General features: G+C 45.2%; 1 protein-coding gene across 1 annotated transcript; it reads left to right on the top strand.

The window, feature by feature from the left end:
- The first annotated feature begins 2,514 nt into the window (after positions 1–2,514).
- LOC137534733 (zinc finger protein 239-like) lies at positions 2,515–16,238 on the top strand. The gene is made up of 9 exons (XM_068256356.1): positions 2,515–2,568; positions 5,669–5,788; positions 5,918–6,085; positions 6,196–6,274; positions 6,633–6,730; positions 6,855–6,984; positions 9,247–9,344; positions 9,469–9,598; positions 13,568–16,238. Exons 2-9 carry the CDS (start codon positions 5,693–5,695, stop codon positions 14,539–14,541), a joined length of 1,773 nt encoding a protein of 590 aa, XP_068112457.1. The 5' UTR covers positions 2,515–2,568; positions 5,669–5,692; the 3' UTR covers positions 14,542–16,238.
- Positions 16,239–21,623: the final 5,385 nt, after the last annotated feature.

The following is a 21,623-nucleotide window of genomic DNA, read 5'->3' as shown; positions in this document are numbered from 1 at the left end:
ACATGCGCCCATTCCCCTTCGTGATCATTACCTTGCCGCGGTGAAGGGGCTTGCGTATCACAATGAAGCAATGACCGCCAGCTGTATGAGTTTCTCGGGTGGGGTGGCAAACCAAATATAATAAGGTCATTGTTTCATTGTGGTCAGACCAAATTTGATCAGCTGGACAGTCACTGTTCTGTCATTCAGCTACATCAGCCGGGCGACCATATGGGCTGTAAAGCCACCATCACCTGCACTCTTGTCATGGTGCGCACCAGTCCAGCACGGCCATCACTACACAAATGGCTGTTTGCAGTCACTACATACCTTTCACTGCATCTGTGACTGCACATTGTATTATACCTGGCAGTCAGTGCATACCTTGCACTTGAATGGATGGCAGACTTGCCCTCCATAACTGATTCTCGTGAAAGGCAAGTGGTTTCATCTTTGTCCGCCATAACAGATTCTCGTTAAAGGTTTTAAAGTGAATTCATTTAAAAAACAGCAGGTCCTCCCGAGTCCCGTATTGTTATTTTTGGTCACTACCTCAGGGCGGGAATGCCATGCCTGCTGCCTTCCTTACCTGGATATGTGGTGGTAGCTGTTTCTTAGGCTCCAACTCCGGAATGGAATAGAAACCGGATTCCCCGGCCATTACCCGTTGTCAGTCACCATGGTACTGAGAAACTAGTACCATTGAAAGTTTCACACACTTGAAAAAATGGCAGACTTGCCCTCCATAAAACATTCTTGGCAAATGCTTTCGACTTGGTTTATCTTCCGCTGGGTCAAGGGTCCATCTGACCACAGATGCTTGGTCTGCAAAGCATGGTCAGGGCAGGTACAGCATGGGTCTCAGCAGGCTCCCACTTCGGACCGGAATCGAACCTTAATTCCCCAGCCATTACCCGTGGTGACAATGGCAGACTTGCCCTCCATAACTGATTCTCGTGAAAGGCAAGTGGTGTCATCTTTGTCCGCCATAACAGATTCTCGTTAAAGGATTTAAAGTGAATTTGTTTAAAAAACAGCAGGTCCTCCCAGAGTCTCGTATTGTTATTTTTGGTCACTACTTCGGGGCGGGCATGCCTGCTGCCCTCCTTGCCTGGATGTGTGGTGGTAGCCATTTGTTAGGCTACAACTCCAGACCGGAATCACACCAGGAAGGGTTCTCCCGCCATTACCCTTGGTCACAAATGGCAGACTTGCCCTCCATAATAGGTTCTCATTGCAGGTACTGAACAGCAAGTAGAAAATGTAATGTAAAAAAAATAGATGTAAGCTTTAACAATGGTAGAGAAAGAACCATCGAAAGATGATAAGGCAGACAGACATTACCTAACCAGACATCACTGAGTGAGGAAGAGCAATCTCGCCATGGTGCGCACTGCGTAGTAGTCCACCACGGCCGTCACAACACAGACAGCTGTTTGCGGTGCATTACACAGTGAGTTTGGTGTGTCAGTGTGAAGCAGTACACTAATTACACTCCCTGATTGATGTATACACATGCAAGATGTTTTAAAGCACTTTAGGCCTGCAATTTAGCATTCAATGTGATTTCTGCCCTTAAAATGCTGCTTTGCGTCAAAACCAGATTTTTCCCCGGGACTTTTGGCATGTATCCCACTCCGCCACCTGGGGGTCCAGGTGTTAGACCCCTTGAAACATGTTTTCCATCACTTTTCTGGCCAGCATAAGTGTTTCTAGTTTTACAAGTTCGCCTCCCCATTGAAGTCTATTGCGCTTCGCGAACTTTTCCGCGAACCGAACCTTCTGCGGAAGTTCGCTACGGGGTTCGCGAACCGAAAATCGGAGGTTCGGCCCATCTCTACCCATTGCAGAGTGGGGGTTAACTTACCCATGCCGCTGCTATGGCCGATGCGCTTCACTCGCGTTCCACGTCGCTGGCATCCTTTGTTCTTCCAGGTTGATGATAATGTTAGATACATCTCATCTGCATATGCTTGTTCAGGATCTAGGACTTGTTTCTGGTTTGATTCAGACACTTCTTCAGCCAAATAGATCAGCAGGGCTGCCAGGCAACTGGTATTGCTTAAAGGGAACCTAAACTGAGAAGGATATGGATTTTTCCTTTTAAAATAATACCAGTTGCCCGACTCTTCTGCTGATCCTGTGTCTCTAATACTTTCAGCCACAGCCCCTCAACAAGCGTGCAGATCAAGTGCTCTGACTGAAGTCAGAATAGATTAGCTGCATGCCTGTTTCAGATGTGTGATTCAGCCACTGCTGGAGCCAAAGAGATCAGCAAGACTGACGGGTAACTGGTATTGTTTAAAAGGAAACATCCATATCCCTCTCAGTTTACCCTTTAACAGGAAATAAATATGGCAGCCTCCATATACCTCTCACTACGGTTCTCCTGCACTAGAACAACAATTCTGTTAATGTCCACAAGATGGGCCTATTATCATATTATTTTAGAAGCTGTAGTTCCAGCATCGGACACAAGGTGGCCATCAATAACAGGAAGTGAGGTAATATACCCACAGGAAGTTATCTGTTAGAAGTGAAAAGGGAGGAAGTAGAAAGGAGACATTTCTGGAACTGGCAGCACAGGAGGTAATAAGGTATTATTTTATATTACCACAATGATTGGCCAGGTGGGGCCGGGAGGGAGACATGCTTTGTAGTGATGTGATGTGAAATTCAATAAGGCAGTTTTATTTGCTTTCCTCTGATCTAAACAGAAACTTTATACAAGGACTAATCAAATTTGGAAGGCTAATGGTTGATGTTCAATACCTATCAGCCTAAGGCCAGGGACCCTCTGGTAGCGCTCGTGCATCTCAAATTGTTGAAGTCCTGCTATTTCAGACTCCTGTCATTCCTGGAATGATTGCAATTTGGTTCTGCGGCCATTAATGCAATCACTCCAGGATCGCTCCCAATGGCCATGATTCACAAAGATTTTTCACCTGTTTACCTTTGTTTTCATCTTATCTATGTTACATTTTTAAGCCCCCAAAGAGCAAAAATATAATATAATTAAGCGAAAAAAAAGTAATATTTAAATGAAGTTAATCAGGAACAACTTACTTTGAGTGATTATTTTACTTGTGAATGTGCTGGAAGGTTATTTTTTATCAATTAGGTGATAAAAAAAAGTCATTTATGAGAAGTTTAGTGAAGAGAGCCCAGTATGCTACATGCAGCAATCTGGGATCGCTCTGCATGGGGTTCCACTGGTGAAATTCTTTTGTGATTGGCAAGCGCTGCAAAAGCACTGCCAGTGGATCCCAGGCCTAAGGGCTCATTTCCATGTGCGCGCTCTGATGTTTCCACTCATGTGCTGCGATTCACAGCTGAACGGCAGCGCATGATTGCCTGCATTTTGAGGCGATTCAGCCCATTCAGTACAATGCATGGGATTGCACGGTTTGCCCTCCCCTTCCCCTCCCCCCCTTCCCCCCTTCCCCCCTTCCCCCTTCCCATACCCTCTCCCAGGAGTGATGCGCACAGCTCTGCATTGCTCAAAGTGGAAACGAGCCCTACTTGATTAGTCAGGTAATTGATCATTAGCTTCTCTTTGTGAATCTAGATTACCCCTGTGCAAAGTTTCAGCATGGCTTATTGTGGAATAAGAAAATTACCTGATTTCAAATATTCAGCCTACCTGTAGTTATTAGGAGAAGAGCATAGACAGACGTTTTAGGACTGGGAAAAAATGTAGAACATTAGTCAAAATAGTATTGCCATGTAGTATCCCAGCTATCTAGTGCTTAACAGGGCAGCTACAAATAGCAGTTTGTTTTGTAGCGTGAAGGGAAGTTAGAAAGCCCATCACATTTATTGCTGCTAATTGCTTCCTGGGCGCTAGTTTGGTTGAGGTGACCCACCGGGAAACCTCATAGGGAAGTTCCAGTAACATGATTGGTTGCTGTTTTAACTGTTCTCCAAACACAGAGTATTGCGCTTTTCTCCTCACAGACTCAAAGCGCCAGAGCTGCAGCCACTAGGACGCGCTCTATAGGCAGTAGCAGTGTTAGGGAGACTTGCCCAAGGTCTCCTACTGAATAGGTGCTGGCTTACTGAACAGGAAGAGCCGAGATTCGAACCCAGGTCGCCTGTGTCAGAGGCAGAGCCCCGAACCATTACACTATTCAGCCACTATTCAGTCTCCAATAACTGCTTCCTCTATAAACTTTAGGCTACAGATTTTAGGATGCAGTAATAACCACACCCACACTATGGGCTTGATTCACAAAAGAGTGCTAACTGTTAGCACGGCCGTTTTCACGCATATTTTCGCATTGCGCGCAATCGCGAATTTGCGCGCGAAACGATAACGTTTTCGCGCGCAAACGTGGATTTTACCGCGTCGCGCGAAAAGTCGCATTTGCGCGCGAAACCGTTTGCGTTTAGCGCGACAATTCGCGATCGCGCGCAATGCGAAAATTCGCGCGATAACGGCCGTGCTAACAGTTAGCACTCTTTTGTGAATCAAGCCCTATTTGGCCAATTACAACGCTTTAAGTTGTAAAGGGTACTGTGATTGGAGAGCTGTTCTCTATCAAGTTTTTCAGTGAGTCACCTCAACCATACTAGCTACGCTTACTGTTCCTCACCAAGGTTCATATTAAAATCTTGGAGGGACAAGCACACCAAATCACGTTTTAAAGTAAATGTGAAACATAAAAAAAAATTGAGACAAATAACATTTATATTGCGCTTTTCTCCTGGCGGTCTCTAGGGCGTGCTCAGTAGGCATTAGCGGTGTTAGGGAGTCTTGCCCAAGGACTCCTTACTGAATACATTGTGACTTACTGAACAGGAAGAGCCAAGATATGAACCCAGGTTGCCTGTGTCAGAGGGAGAGCCCATAACCATTACTCTATCCAGCCATTGCCGGATAGTGTAATGGTAATTAGAGTAATTAGTGTAATCCCATTGTTCCAGCACAGCAGTGAAGTTCTCGAACCAGCTTGGTCGAATACGTCTTTGGCCCTCCTCAGACAGTCTTCAGAAATACTCGGGACACCAAGTACTTCCAAAGACAAGCAGATCCGTACTGCGCCCACATGGTTCCAGGCTCACGCATGTGCCCCTCTTTGGAAGTACTCGAGGTTGTGTGTACTTCTGAGGACAGGGAAGGCTCTATGGGATTCAGAGCTCTCCCTCTCCATAGGTAAGTATCTAGCTTTTTTTTTTTATTTTTTTGCGCTGCTTCAGATGTGCTTTAAGAAAGGTTTAAATTCCCTTTCCACACTGCCCAGAATCAAAATTGTTTTACTTTGAGCTGGACTTCAGTTCACCCCCCTCACATTCCACAGAGGTTTGATCAACCAGAGATATCTAGTTGTCTACAGTTGCCTCATCTGTCCGGAATCATCTCTACTGTCAGATGTTGAGCTCATGTCTTTGGTGGAGCTGAAAAGTTTTGAGTTTTTCTGTAATTGTTGTCAATGGAGTTGTCTCTTTAGAAATTATTATCTGGCTCTTGGATTTGACAGAATGACTCCCGAATTCTGAATGAATGTGCCCCTTCTTGGTTTATGAGGATAATCTACTTCTGTGAGTTTCACAGTGACACAGATAGTAGTTATTTCTGTCACTTGCATGAGCCATGCCATACATAATAAGTAGCTTCCACTGTGCTGAGTCCTAATGTAGTCCCTAGCCCCACAGTACAGATAATTCTCATTGTATTATTCCTCTCCAGGGAAGAGCTTCTTGTATACATCACATGACCACATTAATGACGATGGACAAGGACCAACAACACATGACTGAGAGGATACTAAACCTCACTCTGGAGATCATCTACCTGCTGACTGGAGAGGTGAGGAGGATTCTGGTGGTGACACATGGCATTGCTTATTTCTGTTAATAATGCACACACCTGACATAGAGAAGTGAAAGGGGTTGTGGTAAAATACCTGGTGATGTTTCTTACCTTGTGTGTACATAGGATTGTGAAGTAGTGAAGAAGACATCTGGTGAGCAATTGGCCTTGAGTAGCCGTCACCATTGTCCATCCCCCATCACAGTGCTCCTGCCTCACTCGCTGACACCTGAGAGAAAGGTGAAGAAAATTTTCGATGTCATTAATAAGATGGTTCTGCTGTTGACAGGAAAGGTGAGCAAGAGCTGGGAAATATGGGACATTATTTAGTAACAGCAAGGGATGTGTCTGGATGGTGACTGATCCTTATCAGTAAAGATGTCCCTGTCTATTTCTCTATACAGGAGTGTCAGTATTTAGAAGAACACAAGGATCTCTATGAGGACATCATGATGGAGAATCAGCCGCCCCTCACATCACTGGGTAAGAGGAGACTTTCCTTTCTTACAAAGGAGAGAGCAGTATGAAGGGTCCACCTGAGCTATCTGGTGTTGTTGACACATGTTACAGGTACCCCTTTCATACCTGGAACTCAGAATCTGAGGCGGCTTGTCCATGGGCCACAAGGTCTTCACTTAGAGGAGTTGATCTCAGGCGCCTCAGCAGAGCTGTTAGAGTCCAGGAGTGAACTCCGGTTTCTCAGCACTGCTGTCAGAGACCTTTTAAACCATGTACAGTTAGTCATTAAAGGTATCACCGGAGGGTCCACCTAGATCCTTCATCATCTGATAAACACATACTGTTGAGCAATGTATTAAGTCAGTGTGTGTGTTTCCTACAGATGGATCCAGTAACAGAAATCCTCCAGAGACATGTACAGGTTCTCTTTATTCCCAGGATTGTACACAGGAAGGTCTGACCATCCCCCACCAAGATCAGGTAATTGAAGTTGAGGGACTGCAATTCACACTAAATCCAGAGTTTATGAATTCTTCTGTGTTACCTAGTGGTATCAGAACTATTAACTTGAAGAATGTATTGTTCTGTTATTTTCTTAATGTAGGATGAAGAACACATTGTTATGAAAGTTGAAGTTAAAGATGAAGTGACATATGTGAGGGGTGAACAGCAGTCTATGGAGGAAGGTGAAATTATGGTGATAATAAAAGAGGAGGAATGTTCTCCCAGACCAGGTAAGTAGGACACACCCAGCAAATGAGGAGGAGATACTGTACACCGCATGAAGGGCCCACCTCCCTTCCTGAATATAGGAGGAGATACTGTACACCATAAGAAATTTCTATCTACATTCCTCATTAGAACATCATAGTGCCAACAAACAAGGAGGATATACTGTGCACCATGTGAAAAGCACATCTCTATTCCTCTGTAGAACATTATGTTCCCAACAAATAAGACACTATACACCATATAGATACTGTACACCATATGAAAGGTCCATCTCCTTTCCTCAGTATAACCTCCTAGTACCAACAGATGAGGAGATATTGTACACCATATGAAAGGCCCATCTCCGTGCCTCAGTATAACATCATGTTCCCAACAAACGAGGAGGAGATACTGTACACCATATGAAAGGCCCATCTCCATTCCTCGGTATAACATCATGTTCTCAACAAATGAGGAGGAGATACTTTACACCATATGAAAGGCCCATCTCCATTCCTCAGTATAACATCATAGCACCAACAAATGAGGAGGAGATACTGTACACCATATGAAAGGTCCATCTCCATTCCTCAGTATAACATCATAGCACCAACAAATGAGGAGGAGATACTGTACACCATATGAAAGGCCCATCTCCATTCCTCAGTATAACATCATAGTACCAACAAATGAGGAGGAGATACTGTACACCATATGAAAGGTCCGTCTCCATTCCTCAGTATAACATCATAGTATACCAACAAATGAGGAGGAGATACTGTACACCATATGAAAGGCACATCTCCATTCCTCAGTATAACATCATGTTTCCAACAAATGAGGAGGAGATAATGTACACCATTTTAAAGCCCCATCTCCATTCCTCATTATAATAACATCATAGTACCAACAAATGAGGCAGAGATTGTAGTATAGATGAAGTCCGCACACTACAGGGTGTAAAAGTCCAAGGAAATTTTATTTTCAGATTACAGGTACAGCATGAAAACGGCTTACATGTTTCAGACTGAAGTGTCCTTACTCATAGCCATCTTTACACTAAATGTAAGGTGGAACTCCGCTCACAATCTCCGTCCACCAACAGTGCAGGAAAACGGGCTGCTCAGACCCAAAGTCCAATAGTGTAGAAAGGTAAAATCCGCATACAGGAGTGTCAGTATTTAGAAGGACACAAGGATCTCTATAAGGACATCATGATGGAGAATCAGCCGCCCCTCACATCACTGGGTAAGAGGAGACTTTCCTTTCTTACAAAGGAGAGAGCAGTATGAAGTGTCCACCTGAACTACCTGGTGTTGTTGACACGTTACAGGTACCCCTTTTATACCTGGAACTCAGGAGCTGAGGCGGCTTGTCCATGGGCCACAAGGTCTTCACTTAGAGGGGTTGATCTCAGGCGCCTCAGCAGAGCTGTGAGAGTCCAGGAGTGAACTCCGGTTTCTCAGCACTGCTGTCAGAGACCTTTTGAACCATGTACAGTTAGTCATTAAAGTGACTCTGTAACAAAAATTACAACGTTTTTTCTACCATCCTACAAGTTCCTAAACCTATTCTAATCTGTTCTGGCTCACTGCAGCTCTTTCTACTATAACCATCTCTGTAATAAATCAATGTATCTTTCCCCTGTCAGACTTGTCGGCCTGTGTCTGGAAGGCTGCCAAGTTCTTCAGTGTTGAACTGTTCCTCTATGCACACTCCAGTGTGTGTTTTATTTACATAAGCCAGCAGCTTCTCTGCTATCTTATCAGTGATAGAAGAGAGCTGGATAAAAATCCTCCTCTGGAGGCTGTGAAAAGAACTGGTCTGTCACATACTGAGGAATTAACGACATAGGCAGAGCTGTCTGCAGGAAGCCTGTAATGTTCAGTGCATGAGAGAAGCTGGGGACAGAAGGTAAACACACAAGTGATCTCTTGAGATTCAGAAGTAAGGCTGTATACAGCCTGCTTGTGTATGGATGTATTTTCTATGTGTGGACATGCTGTACATCAACCTACTTCCTGTTTTGGTGGCCATTTTGTTTGTTTATAAACAAACTTTTTAAAACTGTTTTTGACTACTTTTAATGCGGCGGGGAGCGGTGAAATTGTGACAGAGGGTAATAGGAGATGTCCCCTAACACACTGGTATGTTTACTTTTGTGCGATTTTAACAATACAGATTCTCTTTAAAGGTATCACCGGAGGATCCACCTAGATCCTTCGTCATCTGATAAACACATACTGTTGAGCAATGTATTAAGTCAGTGTGTGTGTTTCCTACAGATGGATCCAGTAACAGAAATCCTCCAGAGACATGTACAGGTTCTCTTTATTCCCAGGATTGTACACAGGAAGGTCTGACCATCCCCCACCAAGATCAGGTAAGTGAAGTTGAGGAACTGCAATTCACACTAAATCCAGAGTTTATGAATTCTTCTGTGTTACCTAGTGGTATCAGAACTATTAACTTGAAGAATTTATTGTTCTGTTATTTTCTGAATGTAGGATGAAGAACACATTGTTATGAAAGTTGAGGTTAAAGATGAAGAGACATATGTGAGGGGTGAACAGCAGTCTATGGAGGAAGGTGAAATTATGGTGATAAATAAAGAAGAGGAATGTTCTCCCAGACCAGGTAAGTAGGACACACCCAGCAAATGAGGAGGAGATACTGTACACCACATGAAGGGCCCACCTCCCTTCCTGAATATAGGAGGAGATACTGTACACCATAAGAAATTTCTATCTACATTCCTCATTAGAACATCATAGTGCCAACAAACAAGGAGGATATACTGTGCACCATATGAAAAGCACATCTCTGTTCCTCTGTAGAACATTATGTTCCCAACAAATAAGAAACTGTACACCATATAGAAACTGTACACCATATGAAAGGTCCATCTCCTTTCCTCAGTATAACCTCCTAGTACCAACAAATGAGGAGGAGATACTGTACACCAGTGATAGCTAACCTTGGCACTCCAGCTGTGACAAAACTACAAATCCCATCATGCCTCTGCCTCCCCGAGTTATGCTTAGAGCTGTCAGAGTATTGCAATGCCTCATGGGACTTGTAGTTCCACCACAGCTGGAGTGCCAAGGTTAGCCATCACTGCTGTGCACCATATGAAAGGCCCATCTCCATTCCTCAGTATAACATCATAGTACCAACAAATGAGGAGGAGATACTGTACACCATATGAAAGGCCCATCTCCATTCCTCAGTATAACATCATAGTACCAACAAATGAGGGGGAGATACTGTAATAAAAGGCCCATCTCCATTCCTCATTATAATAACATCATAGTACCAACAAATGAGGAGGAGATACTGTACACCATATGAGAGACCTATCTCCATTCCTCAGTATAACATCATAGCACCAACAAATGAGGGGGAGATACTGTACATCATATAAAAGGTCCATCTCCATTCCTCAGTATAACATCATAGTACCAACAAATGAGGAGGAGATACTGTACACCATATGAAAGGCCCATCTCCATTCCTCAGTATAACATCATAGTACCAACAAATGAGGAGATACTGTAATGAAAGGCCCATCTCCATTCCTCATTATAATAACATCATAGTACCAACAAATGAGGAGGAGATACTGTACACCATATGAAAGGTCCATCTCCATTCCTCAGTATAACATCATAGCACCAACAAATGAGGGGGAGATACTGTACATCATATGAAAGGTCCATCTCCAATCCTCAGTATAACATCATAGTACCAACAAATGATGAGGAGATACTGTACACCATATGAAAAGCCCATCTCCATTCCTCAGTATAACATCATAGTACCAACAAATGAGGAGGAGATACTGTACACCATATGAAAGGTCCATCTCCATTCCTCAATATAACATCATAGTACCAACAAATGAGGAGGAGATACTGTACACCATATAAGAGGCCCATCTCCATTCCTCAGTATAACATCATAGTACCAACAAATGAGTAGGAGATACTGTACAACATATGAAAGGTCCATCTCCATTTCTCAGTATAACATCCTAGTATGAACAAATGAGGAGGAGATACTGTACACCATATGAAAGGCCCATCTCCATTCCTCAGTATAACATCATAGTACCAACAAATGAGGAGATACTGTACACCATATGAAAGGCCCATCTCCATTCCTCAGTATAACATCATAGCACCAACAAATGAGGAGGAGATACTGTACACCATATGAAAGGCCCATCTCCATTCCTCAGTATAACATCATAGTGCCAACAAATGAGGAGGAGATACTGTACACCATATGAAAGGACCACCTCCATTCCTCAGTATAACATCATAGTACCAACAAATGAGGAGGGGATACTGTACACCATATGAAAGGCCCATCTCCATTCCTCAGTATAACATCATGTTCTCAACAAATGAGGAGGAGATACTGTAATGAAAGCCCCATCTCCATTCCTCAGTATAACATCATAGTACCAACAAATGTGAAGGAGATACTGTACACCATATGAAAGCCCCATCTCCATTCCTCATTATAATAACATCATAGTACCAACAAATGAGGTGGAGATTGTAGTATAGATGAAGTCCGCACACTCCAGGGTGTAAAAGTCCAAGGAAATTTTATTTTCAGATTACAGGTACAGCATGAAAACGGCTTACATGTTTCAGACTGAAGTGTCCTTACTCCTAGCCATCTTTACACTAAATGTAAGGTGGAACTCCGCTCACAATCTCCGTCCGCCGACAGTGCAGGAAAACGGGCTGCTCAGACCCAAAGTTCAATAGTGTAGAAAGGTGAAATCCGCACAATGTCGGTAGAGTAGAAATAGCTTTATTGGATCAAACACCTATCAGGCTAAAATCCATCACCACATGCTGACATATTTCGTACGTTACACGTCCTTAAAGGGAACCTTAACTGAATGGGGGGAAAAGAGTTTCACTTACCTGGGGCTATTACCAGACCTCTGCAGCGGTCCTGTGCCCTCTGAGCCGCTTTGGAATCCCCCGGTCCCCCGCTGTCACTTAGTTTCGTTTTTGACGACTCACCAGTCGGCCGGCCGCCATGCATATTATTGGACGCATTCCCTACTGCAATTAGCGCTGTTGCGCCCCATTTTTTGGTAAGGTCTCCTGCGCCCTTTTTTCCTGATTCGGAAAGTACAGCCTCACCTTTTTATTTTTCATTATTTCATTAGTGTATGGGCATTATGGCCGGTGTGACTCACAGACTGTTCCCTGCTTATGAACGACGCAAGTTACAACATTTGTGAGATACAAACAAAGTTGTCTCCATGCTCAAAATATACAATACTGATTTTTTTTATCACATATTTTTACTGTTCAATGTTACACTACTGTGTGTAAACTGTTATAAGAAGTGTAAAGTTTTAAAAGTGCATTGTAAACAGCCAAAAAAATATAGTTTATCCTACGTCAGTGATCTGCAAACTTGGCTCTCCAGGTGTTAAGGAACTACAAGTCCCACAATGCATTTGCCTTAATGAATCATGATCGGCTGTCAGACTCCTGCAATGCATTGTGGGACTTATAGTTCCTTAACAGCTAGAGAGCCAAGTTTGCAGAACACTGGCCTATGTCCAAATCCTGTGTTGTCCGAAAGTAAATCCCTTATATATGTTCCACCATGGAGTCTTGTACAAGAAAACACAAAAGGACACAGAGAGCTCAAAATAGTGTAGTATGTTATGATATATTTTTTTTTTTTTTTACAAACCTGGTTTACCACATAGGCAACCACTGTATAGGCAGATGAGGAGATTGAACCTGACCCCACTCAGGTTAAGAAGTCGTTCTCTGTAGATCGTAAAGAAAGTGGTTTCACCCCTCCACCCACGGTGCACTTTGCAATGAACTAAAGTTTGGTACAGAGGCACCAATACCAGGATAAAATATGTTAGAAACCATTCAAAAAAGGAGGAAGTGTTAGACTTACATCCCCAATCAGTAGACACAAATTCTGTTGATTTTTGGTCAACATAAATTGTATTCAAGTACTCCACAGTGCAATGCGTTTCGCAGTTTCAATCCCACTTCATCAGACAATAATTGGAGCTAAAAACTAGTATAGGTCTATTCAGGAGCCAAGCACCTCTGTCAAGAGCCAAGCACCTCTTTGGCTTCCTCCTATGGGCGCCTCTGTTCCACACCTTAGTTCAACACACGTGAACACAGTGAATCCAGCGCAGGAGACTTGGGCGCACAGGGAGTAACTTCGGTGCCGTCAGAAGACTGAGCTGAAGTTACTTTTAAAACACAATAATTCGGCTTCCTGCTGGAAGCCAAATTATTTCATTCCCCACCATTCATGGCAGCCTGGAGGGGGAACAGTATTTAACACGGCCGGGAACTTGTGCCATATACCGGCTGTATCCTGTGCCCAAGTCTCGTACGCCAACACAGGATTCAAGTAGGATCATAAGTAGGGAACGACCTGTAGTTGGTTTTGTTGTATTGGCGATACAGATCGATTGTATCAATGGCAATCCCTAATTTTTGAGTACTAGGTCAACGTTTGTAATTTGTGTCTACCAAAATAGATACCAAAAAGAACATTTAATATTACTTTCTTTATTTTTTTTCTCACTAGATGAACAAAATGACTGGAATACTTCAGATGAACATCTTACATCCTCCCTTGATTATAATGCAGAAGATAATAAAGTCACACAACATTCTTCAGGTGGAAACCACAGTCCACAAAACACACATCAAAGAGTTTACCGTGTGGATAGCCCAACCGATCTCTCTAACCACGAGGAACCTTTTCATACATCACACACTGTTACACCAAAATCTCACAGTGCAAATAGAGCGACCTTTCCATCTAACTCCGAATCCCTTAAAACATCTACAGATAGACAAAGAATTGAAAAGAAGTACCCGTGCCCTGAGTGTGGGAAGTATTATATAAAGAAGTCACTTATCCTACATCGGAGAATTCATTCCGGCGAGCGTCCGTTTTCATGTTCAGAGTGTGGGAAAGCTTTCATTAAGAAAGGAAATCTGCTTAAACACCAGAGAATTCACACAGGAGAGCGCCCTTTCTCATGTCCCTATTGCAAGAAGGCTTTCAGCGAGATAGGAAACCTTCTCAGACACCAAAAAATTCATACGGGTGAGCGTCCCTTTTCGTGTACAGACTGTGGAAAGTGTTTCATTCAGAAAGCAGACCTTCATAAGCATCAGAAAACTCACACTGGTGAGCGGCCCTTTTCCTGTTCAGAGTGTGGGAAATGTTTCAGTCATAAAGGGGACCTTCGTAAGCATCAGACAACTCACACTGGTGAGCGGCCATTTTCCTGTTCAGAGTGTGGAAAAGGTTTCATTCAGAAATCAGACCTTAGTAAACATCTGAGAACTCACACAGGCGAGCGTCCTTTTCCGTGTTCAGAGTGTGGGAAATGCTTCACTTTCAAAAAAAACCTTCGTGTGCACCAGAAAACTCATAATGGAGAACTCCCTTTTACGTGTCTGGAGTGTGGGAAAGGCTATATGGGGAAAAGAAGCCTTACCAAGCATCAGAGCACTCATGATCTCCAATGCCGGCTAGGGAAAGCTTAGTTAGGCTCTTGTAGGCTTGTTAGCTTGCTCCTTGCTGATTCTTATTGCTAAAAAGGCACCCCTCAACAACTCCCTTTTTTTTTTTTGTGGCCCACTTGCATATACAACCCTGTCAGTCAGTCGCAGCTGGCTTTTGGCACCTTGGTGGTAATTCCTACTGTGCCACTGCCAGGCCCAGCACATTCAGTGACTACCTGTGTGTGTGACAGGCAGCTACACATTTGTAATTCCATCCCAATCACTGCACCAGTTCACTGTTCAGTGTACCTACCTACGTGAGCGCATGCATTGTTAATACCACCAGTCATTGCACCTGTTCACGGTGTGTGTGTGTGTGTGTGTGTGTGTGTGTGTGTGTGTGTGTGTGTGTGTGTGTGTGTGTGTGTGTGTGTCTCTCAGGTGCACATTTGTACCCAGCAGCACTGCATATACCTGCCTGTTGTTCAGTGCACCCAACTACCCACGTGAGCGCACGCAGTGTGATATTTAATACCACCAGTCACTGTACCTGTTCACGGTACGTGTGTGTGACAGCTGCACATTTAATACCCAGCAGCACTGCATATACCTACCTCTTGTTCAGTGAACCCACCCACCTATCTACGTGTGTGATATACCACTCCGTGCATACCTGTTAACTGCACCTGTGTGACTGCACATTGTATTAGTCAAGTCAGTGCATACCTTTCACTTCATCCCCCCCGATATGGACAAAACAGGTAGAGGCAGATCCAGAGGAAGGCCACCCGGCAGGTCTGTTCGAAGTCGTGCTGATGTGTTTTCGTGTGGCCCTGGACCAAAGTACAGTGCTCAGAAGAAGGCTCGTCCCATCAACTCCCAAGATTGTCAGGACGTGGTTGACTATTTAACACAGAACACCTCATCTTCCGCAGCCACCAGCGCTACCACAAGCACCACATCCGCTGCATTTGACACTTCGCAGGAGTTATTTGGTGGGGAATTAACTGATTCACAGCCACTACTGTTACAACAAGATGAAGGCGCTAAGCAAGTTAACCCACCTCATATGTCTGAGTTAGGCGACACTATGGACGTAACGTGTGAGTAGGAGGAGGATGAAGTACCTGCTATTGGTGCAGTTAATGAGGTGTCTGAGGCAAGCAAAGCTAGGGGGGGGGGATGATTATGATGATAGGGATGCCAAGTGGGTTCCCAATAGTGGAGATGAACAGGGGGACAGTTCAGAGAGGGAGTCAGAGAGGAGTAGGAGGAGACGAGTTCCTGAAAGAAGCAGGGGGAGCTCGTCGTCAGAAACAGCTGGTGGCAGTGTCCGGCTCCATGTATCACCACCTATGGACAGCCAGCCAACATGCCCTTCAACGTCAGCTGCTGATGCCACCATAGTGCCATCACCCCAGGAGGGCTCAGCGGTTGGGAAATTTTTTAGTGTGTCTGCCTCAGATCAGAGCAATACCATCTATTTTCTCTGCCTCCAAAAATTGAGTCGTGGAAAGCAGGGCTGTGGAGTCGGAGTCGGGCAATTTTGGGTGCCTGGAGTCGGAGTCGGGAAAAAATACTCCGACTCCTAATGAATTTGTAACTGTAATTCAAATAGAAAATATGATAAAATGTTCTATTTCTCAGATAATAGTCATTAAAAAATAATGTATATATACAGTATATATACAGTAATAGTTGTGCTTAGTCCACAAAAATGAAATAAACCAATCAAAATGAGTTACTTGTGCTGCTTCAATAAAGCAGTCCCCGTATTTTTAAGGTCAGATATACATATCTGATTGTGACTGTATATATATATGATGTGTACACAGGAATCTCTTATATACTAAATAACATCTATGCTGTAAGAATAAAGCCTGATGTGTAGCCGTGTCACTAATAGAGATGGTCAACGAGATGGAAATAATTCTGCACTGATGCTGATTTATGCAAATGCATGCACTCTCTTTGCTGATGAAATCAAATAATTTGATATGTTGTTAAAATTTGGTTTGGTGACTACAAATTAAAGGGTACCTGAGATGGATGAAAAGTAAAGTTTTATACATACCTGGGGCTTCCTCCAGCCCCCTTCAGGCTAATCAGTCCCTCGCTGTCCTCCTCCACCACCCGGATCTTCTGCTATGAGTCCTGGTAATTCAGCCAGTCAGCGCTGTCCGGCCGCATGCCGCTCCCACAGCCAGGAACATTCTGCACCTGCGCAATAGTGCTGCACAGGTGTAGTATGCTCCTGGCGGTGGAGTGTATGCATGCGCACTACGCCCGACTGGCTCAAGTACCTGGACTCATAGCAGAAGATCCAGGTGGTGGAGGAGGACAATGAGGGACTGATTATCCAGAAGGCGGCTGGAGGAAGCCCCAGGTATGTATAAAACTTTAATTTCATCTGTCTCAGGCTTACTTTGTTACACAGTAGTACTATACTCTACATATGCACTCCCCACAGAGCTGCAGGGAATCCACTGAGAATGCTGTGCACATTGAACACAGAGGTGTTGTCTGTCACCCATAAACCTTGTTCAGATTGTGCATGAAGAATGTGTAATAGAGGAAGAATCTCCTCATTCCCCTGCAGAGTACCTGCACATCATTCCTACATGTACCCACACTTACATTGCCTAGGGCCTGATAGATGTTCTTTGTTCCGGTCTGTACCTTTTACAAGTACTCTTACCAAGGACTAGTTTTAGTCCAAAGGGAATAAATATTGCAGTCTACATATCCTTCTCACTTCAGTTGTCTTGTAAAATTCCTAAGCGTTGGCAGTTAACCTCCCTGGCGTTCTATTAAGATCGCCAGGGCGGCTGCGGGAGGGTTTTTTTTAAATAAAAAAAAAACTGTTTCATGCAGCCAACTGAAAGTTGGCTGCATGAAAGCCCACTAGAGGGCGCTCCGGAAGCGTCATTCTGATCGCCTCCGGCGACCAGAATAAACAAGGAAGGCCGCAATGAGCAGCCTTCCTTGTTTTGCTTACATTGTCGCTATAGCGATGAGCGGAGTGACGTCAGCCGACGTCCTGACGTCAGCCGCCTCCGATCCAGCCCTTAGCGCTGGCCGGAACTTTTGTTCCGGCTGCGCAGGGCTCGGGCGGCTGGGGGGACCCTCTTTCACCGCGATCAGGCAGCACACGCGGCTGGCAAAGTGCCGGCTGCGTGTGCTGCTTTTTATTTTGCAAAAATCGGCCCAGCAGGGCCTGAGCGGCGACCTCCGGCGGTGATGGACGGATATATTCATGTTACATACTTTTAATCAACAAAATTGTAATATGCAAATTAGAGGAGTCGGAGTCGGTGGAATCCTAAACTGAGGAGTCGGAGTCGGTGGATTTTTGGACCGACTCCACAGCCCTGGTGGAAAGGCCAACAGCCGCGTAGGGACAACTGCCTTACGAAGGCACATGGAGAAAAGGCACAAACTGCAATGGGAAGAGCACCAGAGGAAAAGCAGCACACAAAAGAAAAGCCACCCTCCTTCTCCTCTTCCTCCTTCAGGTGCATCATCTTCACCCTCTTTCTCCCTTGCACCTTCACAATCACAGCCACTCTCCACTCCGCCTCTCACCTTGAGCGGTTCCTGCTCCTCTGCCCACAGCAGCAGTCAGGTGTCCGTGAGGGAAATCTTTGAGCGGAAGAAGCCAATTTCTGCCAGTCACCCCCTTGCCCGGCGTCTGACAGCTGGCTTGGCGGATCTGTTAGCTCACCAGCTGTTACCATACCAGCTGGTGGACTCAGAGGCCTTCCATAAATTTGTGGCCATTAGGACACCGCAGTGGAAGATGCCAGGCCGCAATTATTTCTCTAAAAAGGCGATACCCAAACTGTTAAATGGAAAGGTTGCCCACAAATGCGCTCCTCGTTCTAATATCAAATTACTAATCACCTTACTACACTTTAGCTTGGCTCTATTGGATCACTCCTGCATAAAAAGCGTGTGTATCACTTTGAATAATCAATGAAGTTGGGATAATATGCAGAGCGCTCTGCATATTACTCCAACTTCATTGATACCCAAACTGTACCGTAAAGTTGAGAGGCAAGTGGTGTCATCTCTGGCACACAGCATTGGGTCAAGGGTCCATCTGACCACGGATGCCTGGTCTGCCAAGTACGGTCAGGGCAGGTACATTACTTACACAGCCCATTGGGTCAACCTGGTGACCGCCAAGTACGGTCAGGGCAGGTACATTACTTACACAGCCCATTGGGTCAACCTGGTGACTGCTGACAAGCAGGGAGTACGTGGCTGTGCAGCAGACCTACTTGTGACACCTCCACGGCTTGCAGGCAGGCCTCCTGCCACCTCCTCTCCTCCTGCTACATCCTCTTCGCTGTCATCATCCTCCTCTTCCTTGGCTGAGTGGCAGTTCAACTCTACTGGTGCTGCAATCTCCTCTCCAGCTACACAGCCCCAGCTCCCCAGGGCCTATGCTGCATGCCAGGTACGATGGTGTCACGCCATCTTAGACATGTCTTGCCTCAAAGCGGAGAGTCACACTGGACCAGCTCTCCTGGCTGCTCTTAACAAACAGGTGAATCAGTGGCTGACCCCACACCAACTGGAGATTGGCAACGTGGTGTGGGACAACGGCAGCAATCTCATTTTGGCTTTGAATTTGGGAAAGTTGACACATGTACCCTGCATGGCACATGTGCTGAATCTCATAATTCAGAGATTTGTGCCTAAGTACCCAGGCTTACAGGACGTCCTAAAGCAGGCTAGGAAGTTGTTTTGGCATTTCAAGCGGTCTTACACGGCCATGGCACGCTTTGCCGATATTCAGCGGAGAAACAACTTGCCGATGAGACGCTTGATTTGCGATAGCCCGACTCGCTGGAATTAGACTCTCCTTATGTTCGACCGCCTGCTACAACAGGAGAAAGCCGTCACCCAGTATCTCTACAGCTACAGTAGAAGGGCACACTCTGGTGAGATGGCGATGTTCTGGCCAAAAAACTGGACACTCATGCGAAATGCCTGCAGGCTCATTCGGCCGTTTGAGGAGGTGACAAACATGGTGAGTCGCAGTGAAGGCGCCATCAGTGACTTGATCCCATACGCTTTCTTCCTGGAGCGTGCCGTGCGTAGAGTGGTGGATCAAGCTGTGGAGGAGCGTGAACAGGAACAGTTAGAGGAGGAAGAGTTGTGGTATCAATTCTCATCAGAACAAGATGTTTCCTCAACACCTGCGGCAGCACAGAGGGGGGAGGAGGAGAAAGAGTCATATGGGGAAGAGGAGTAGAGATGTCGCGAACCTCCAATTTTCGCTTCGCGAACCTCCGCGAAAGGTTCAGTTCGCGAACCGCAATAGACTTCAATGGGGAGGCGAACTTTGAAAATTTGAAAAAATTCTACCGGCTGGATAAATGATAGAAAACATGTTTCAAGGGCTCTAATACAGTGGCGTAGCTAAGGAGCTGTGGGCCCCGATGCAAGGTTTACAATGGGGCCCCCCCAAGCATTCTATACATAACAATTGGTACGGCACACTAAAACCTGCCAATGGCAACTGCAGTGTCCGAAGTGCAAGAAGAGGATGGGGAGCAGCTTGTTAATGATTACCACTATTCAAAGTATCTATAGAAGTGATTATTATGAGCACAGGACCAATAGAGAGCTAATACTGTAGTAGAGGGTGGGCCCTTCGGGGCCCCTCTGGCCCAAGTGCCCCGATGTGGTCGCAACCTCTGCAACCCCTATTGCTACGCCCCTGGACGTTTCCACTGTGAGCACATCACCAGTTCTGGCTGGTAACGCTAGCATTCTCTCCTCAGACAGGTAGCTTACTTCTGCAGCACCCTTAACTTAAAGTATACATATCATATTTTTACTCAATCAAAGCCATTAATTGGCTTATTCATAATAAAGCACTAAACGTTATTTATAAAGTTTTGATAACCTTGCCTAGCTGATCAGCCTGCGCAGACAGCTACTGTATTTAGCAAATCAGGCTTCCTTGTACCTCTAGCTGTCACGTGATCACACAGTCCCGGAAGTCACTGAAACACGCTGAATTTTTGCGGCAGAACTTGGCACACTGTGCCACCGCCTTATGGTCAATTCCAGCACTCCAATTGGCTATTCGGCCAGATCATCTGTAATATTAAGTAATATACTGAGAGAGAACGAGGTAGCAATGTGCATGGAAGTGTAATACTGTAAATTTGCATTGTAACACATCGCCACACTAGTGCACATGTCATAAACCATATGCATACACAAAAAGAGAAGCGGTGTAGAGTAATGAGGCTCACACTAAAGACATGACAGTGTAGTCATATTAGACACATCAGCAATCTGTCTAAATAGATGAGAGAGAAAATGTGACTCGAAGCCCAGCTAATACCTCACATCTGTTTCCTTTTATCTGTCCCGCACAGTCTTCAGCCTCTAGCCGGGCTTCCGTGGAAGATCTCTTCCTGGAGACCAGCGTGAAGAAATCATTGATTGATGGTTTTCTTTCCCAGCATCGCAGTGTAGTGAAATTCACGTTGTTGCTTGGGGAATAGAAATATTTAGTGCCAGAATTCAGAGGCTTTGCCCTGCCTTCTAGGAGGAGGATCCAGTGGCCGGGTTTGTACAACTTGCCATGCATATATTGTTCCACACAGCAAACTTCAGGTGATTAAAAATAATAATAATACAAAAAAAAAAGTAGCATGTACTGTTACAACTAGAAAAAAACTGAAAAAAGTCCTCTACAGCAAAAAAACGTGCTCATACTCAGCCGTGGAGGTTTTGAAGAGAGGCGGCACCAGACAGTGAGAGTGACTGTGTGTGACGTATAGTCAGCGGCTGCTGCGTTCTGAGGAGAGCGACGGAGCAAATTGGGGAGGAGGAGTCTGGAGACCAGGCAGACAGTGAGCAAAGTGCCTGCACTGTCTGGGAGCCGCAAGTGGAGCCAAGTTTTATTAGTAAGTGCCTGGCCGCCTCAGTACACATGCGCACAGGCGGAAGGGAGGCGGCCGGCCGGGCCCCACCCTCAGGGCTTCAGGAGCCGGGCCCAGTCGCACGTGCGACCGCTGCGACCTCGGGCCCTACGCCCATGCTCTAATACCTGAAGGCCCTCCCTCCACCCTCCTCCCACTGGAGGGAGGAGGCTC

This window comes from Hyperolius riggenbachi, chromosome 10, assembly GCF_040937935.1.
Source record: "Hyperolius riggenbachi isolate aHypRig1 chromosome 10, aHypRig1.pri, whole genome shotgun sequence".
Classification (NCBI taxonomy): domain Eukaryota; kingdom Metazoa; phylum Chordata; class Amphibia; order Anura; family Hyperoliidae; genus Hyperolius; species Hyperolius riggenbachi.
This window is presented reverse-complemented; position numbering and strand designations above follow the sequence as displayed.

Excerpts from the sequence above, each read along its gene's own strand:
- LOC137534733 (XM_068256356.1), top strand. The coding sequence starts at position 5,693 with ATGACCACATTAATGACGATGGACAAGGACCAACAACACATGACTGAG. Across the intron at positions 6,985-9,246 it reads GGAATGTTCTCCCAGACCAG|ATGGATCCAGTAACAGAAAT; the intron begins GTAAGTAGGACA and ends TGTTTCCTACAG. Across the intron at positions 9,599-13,567 it reads GGAATGTTCTCCCAGACCAG|ATGAACAAAATGACTGGAAT; the intron begins GTAAGTAGGACA and ends TTTTCTCACTAG.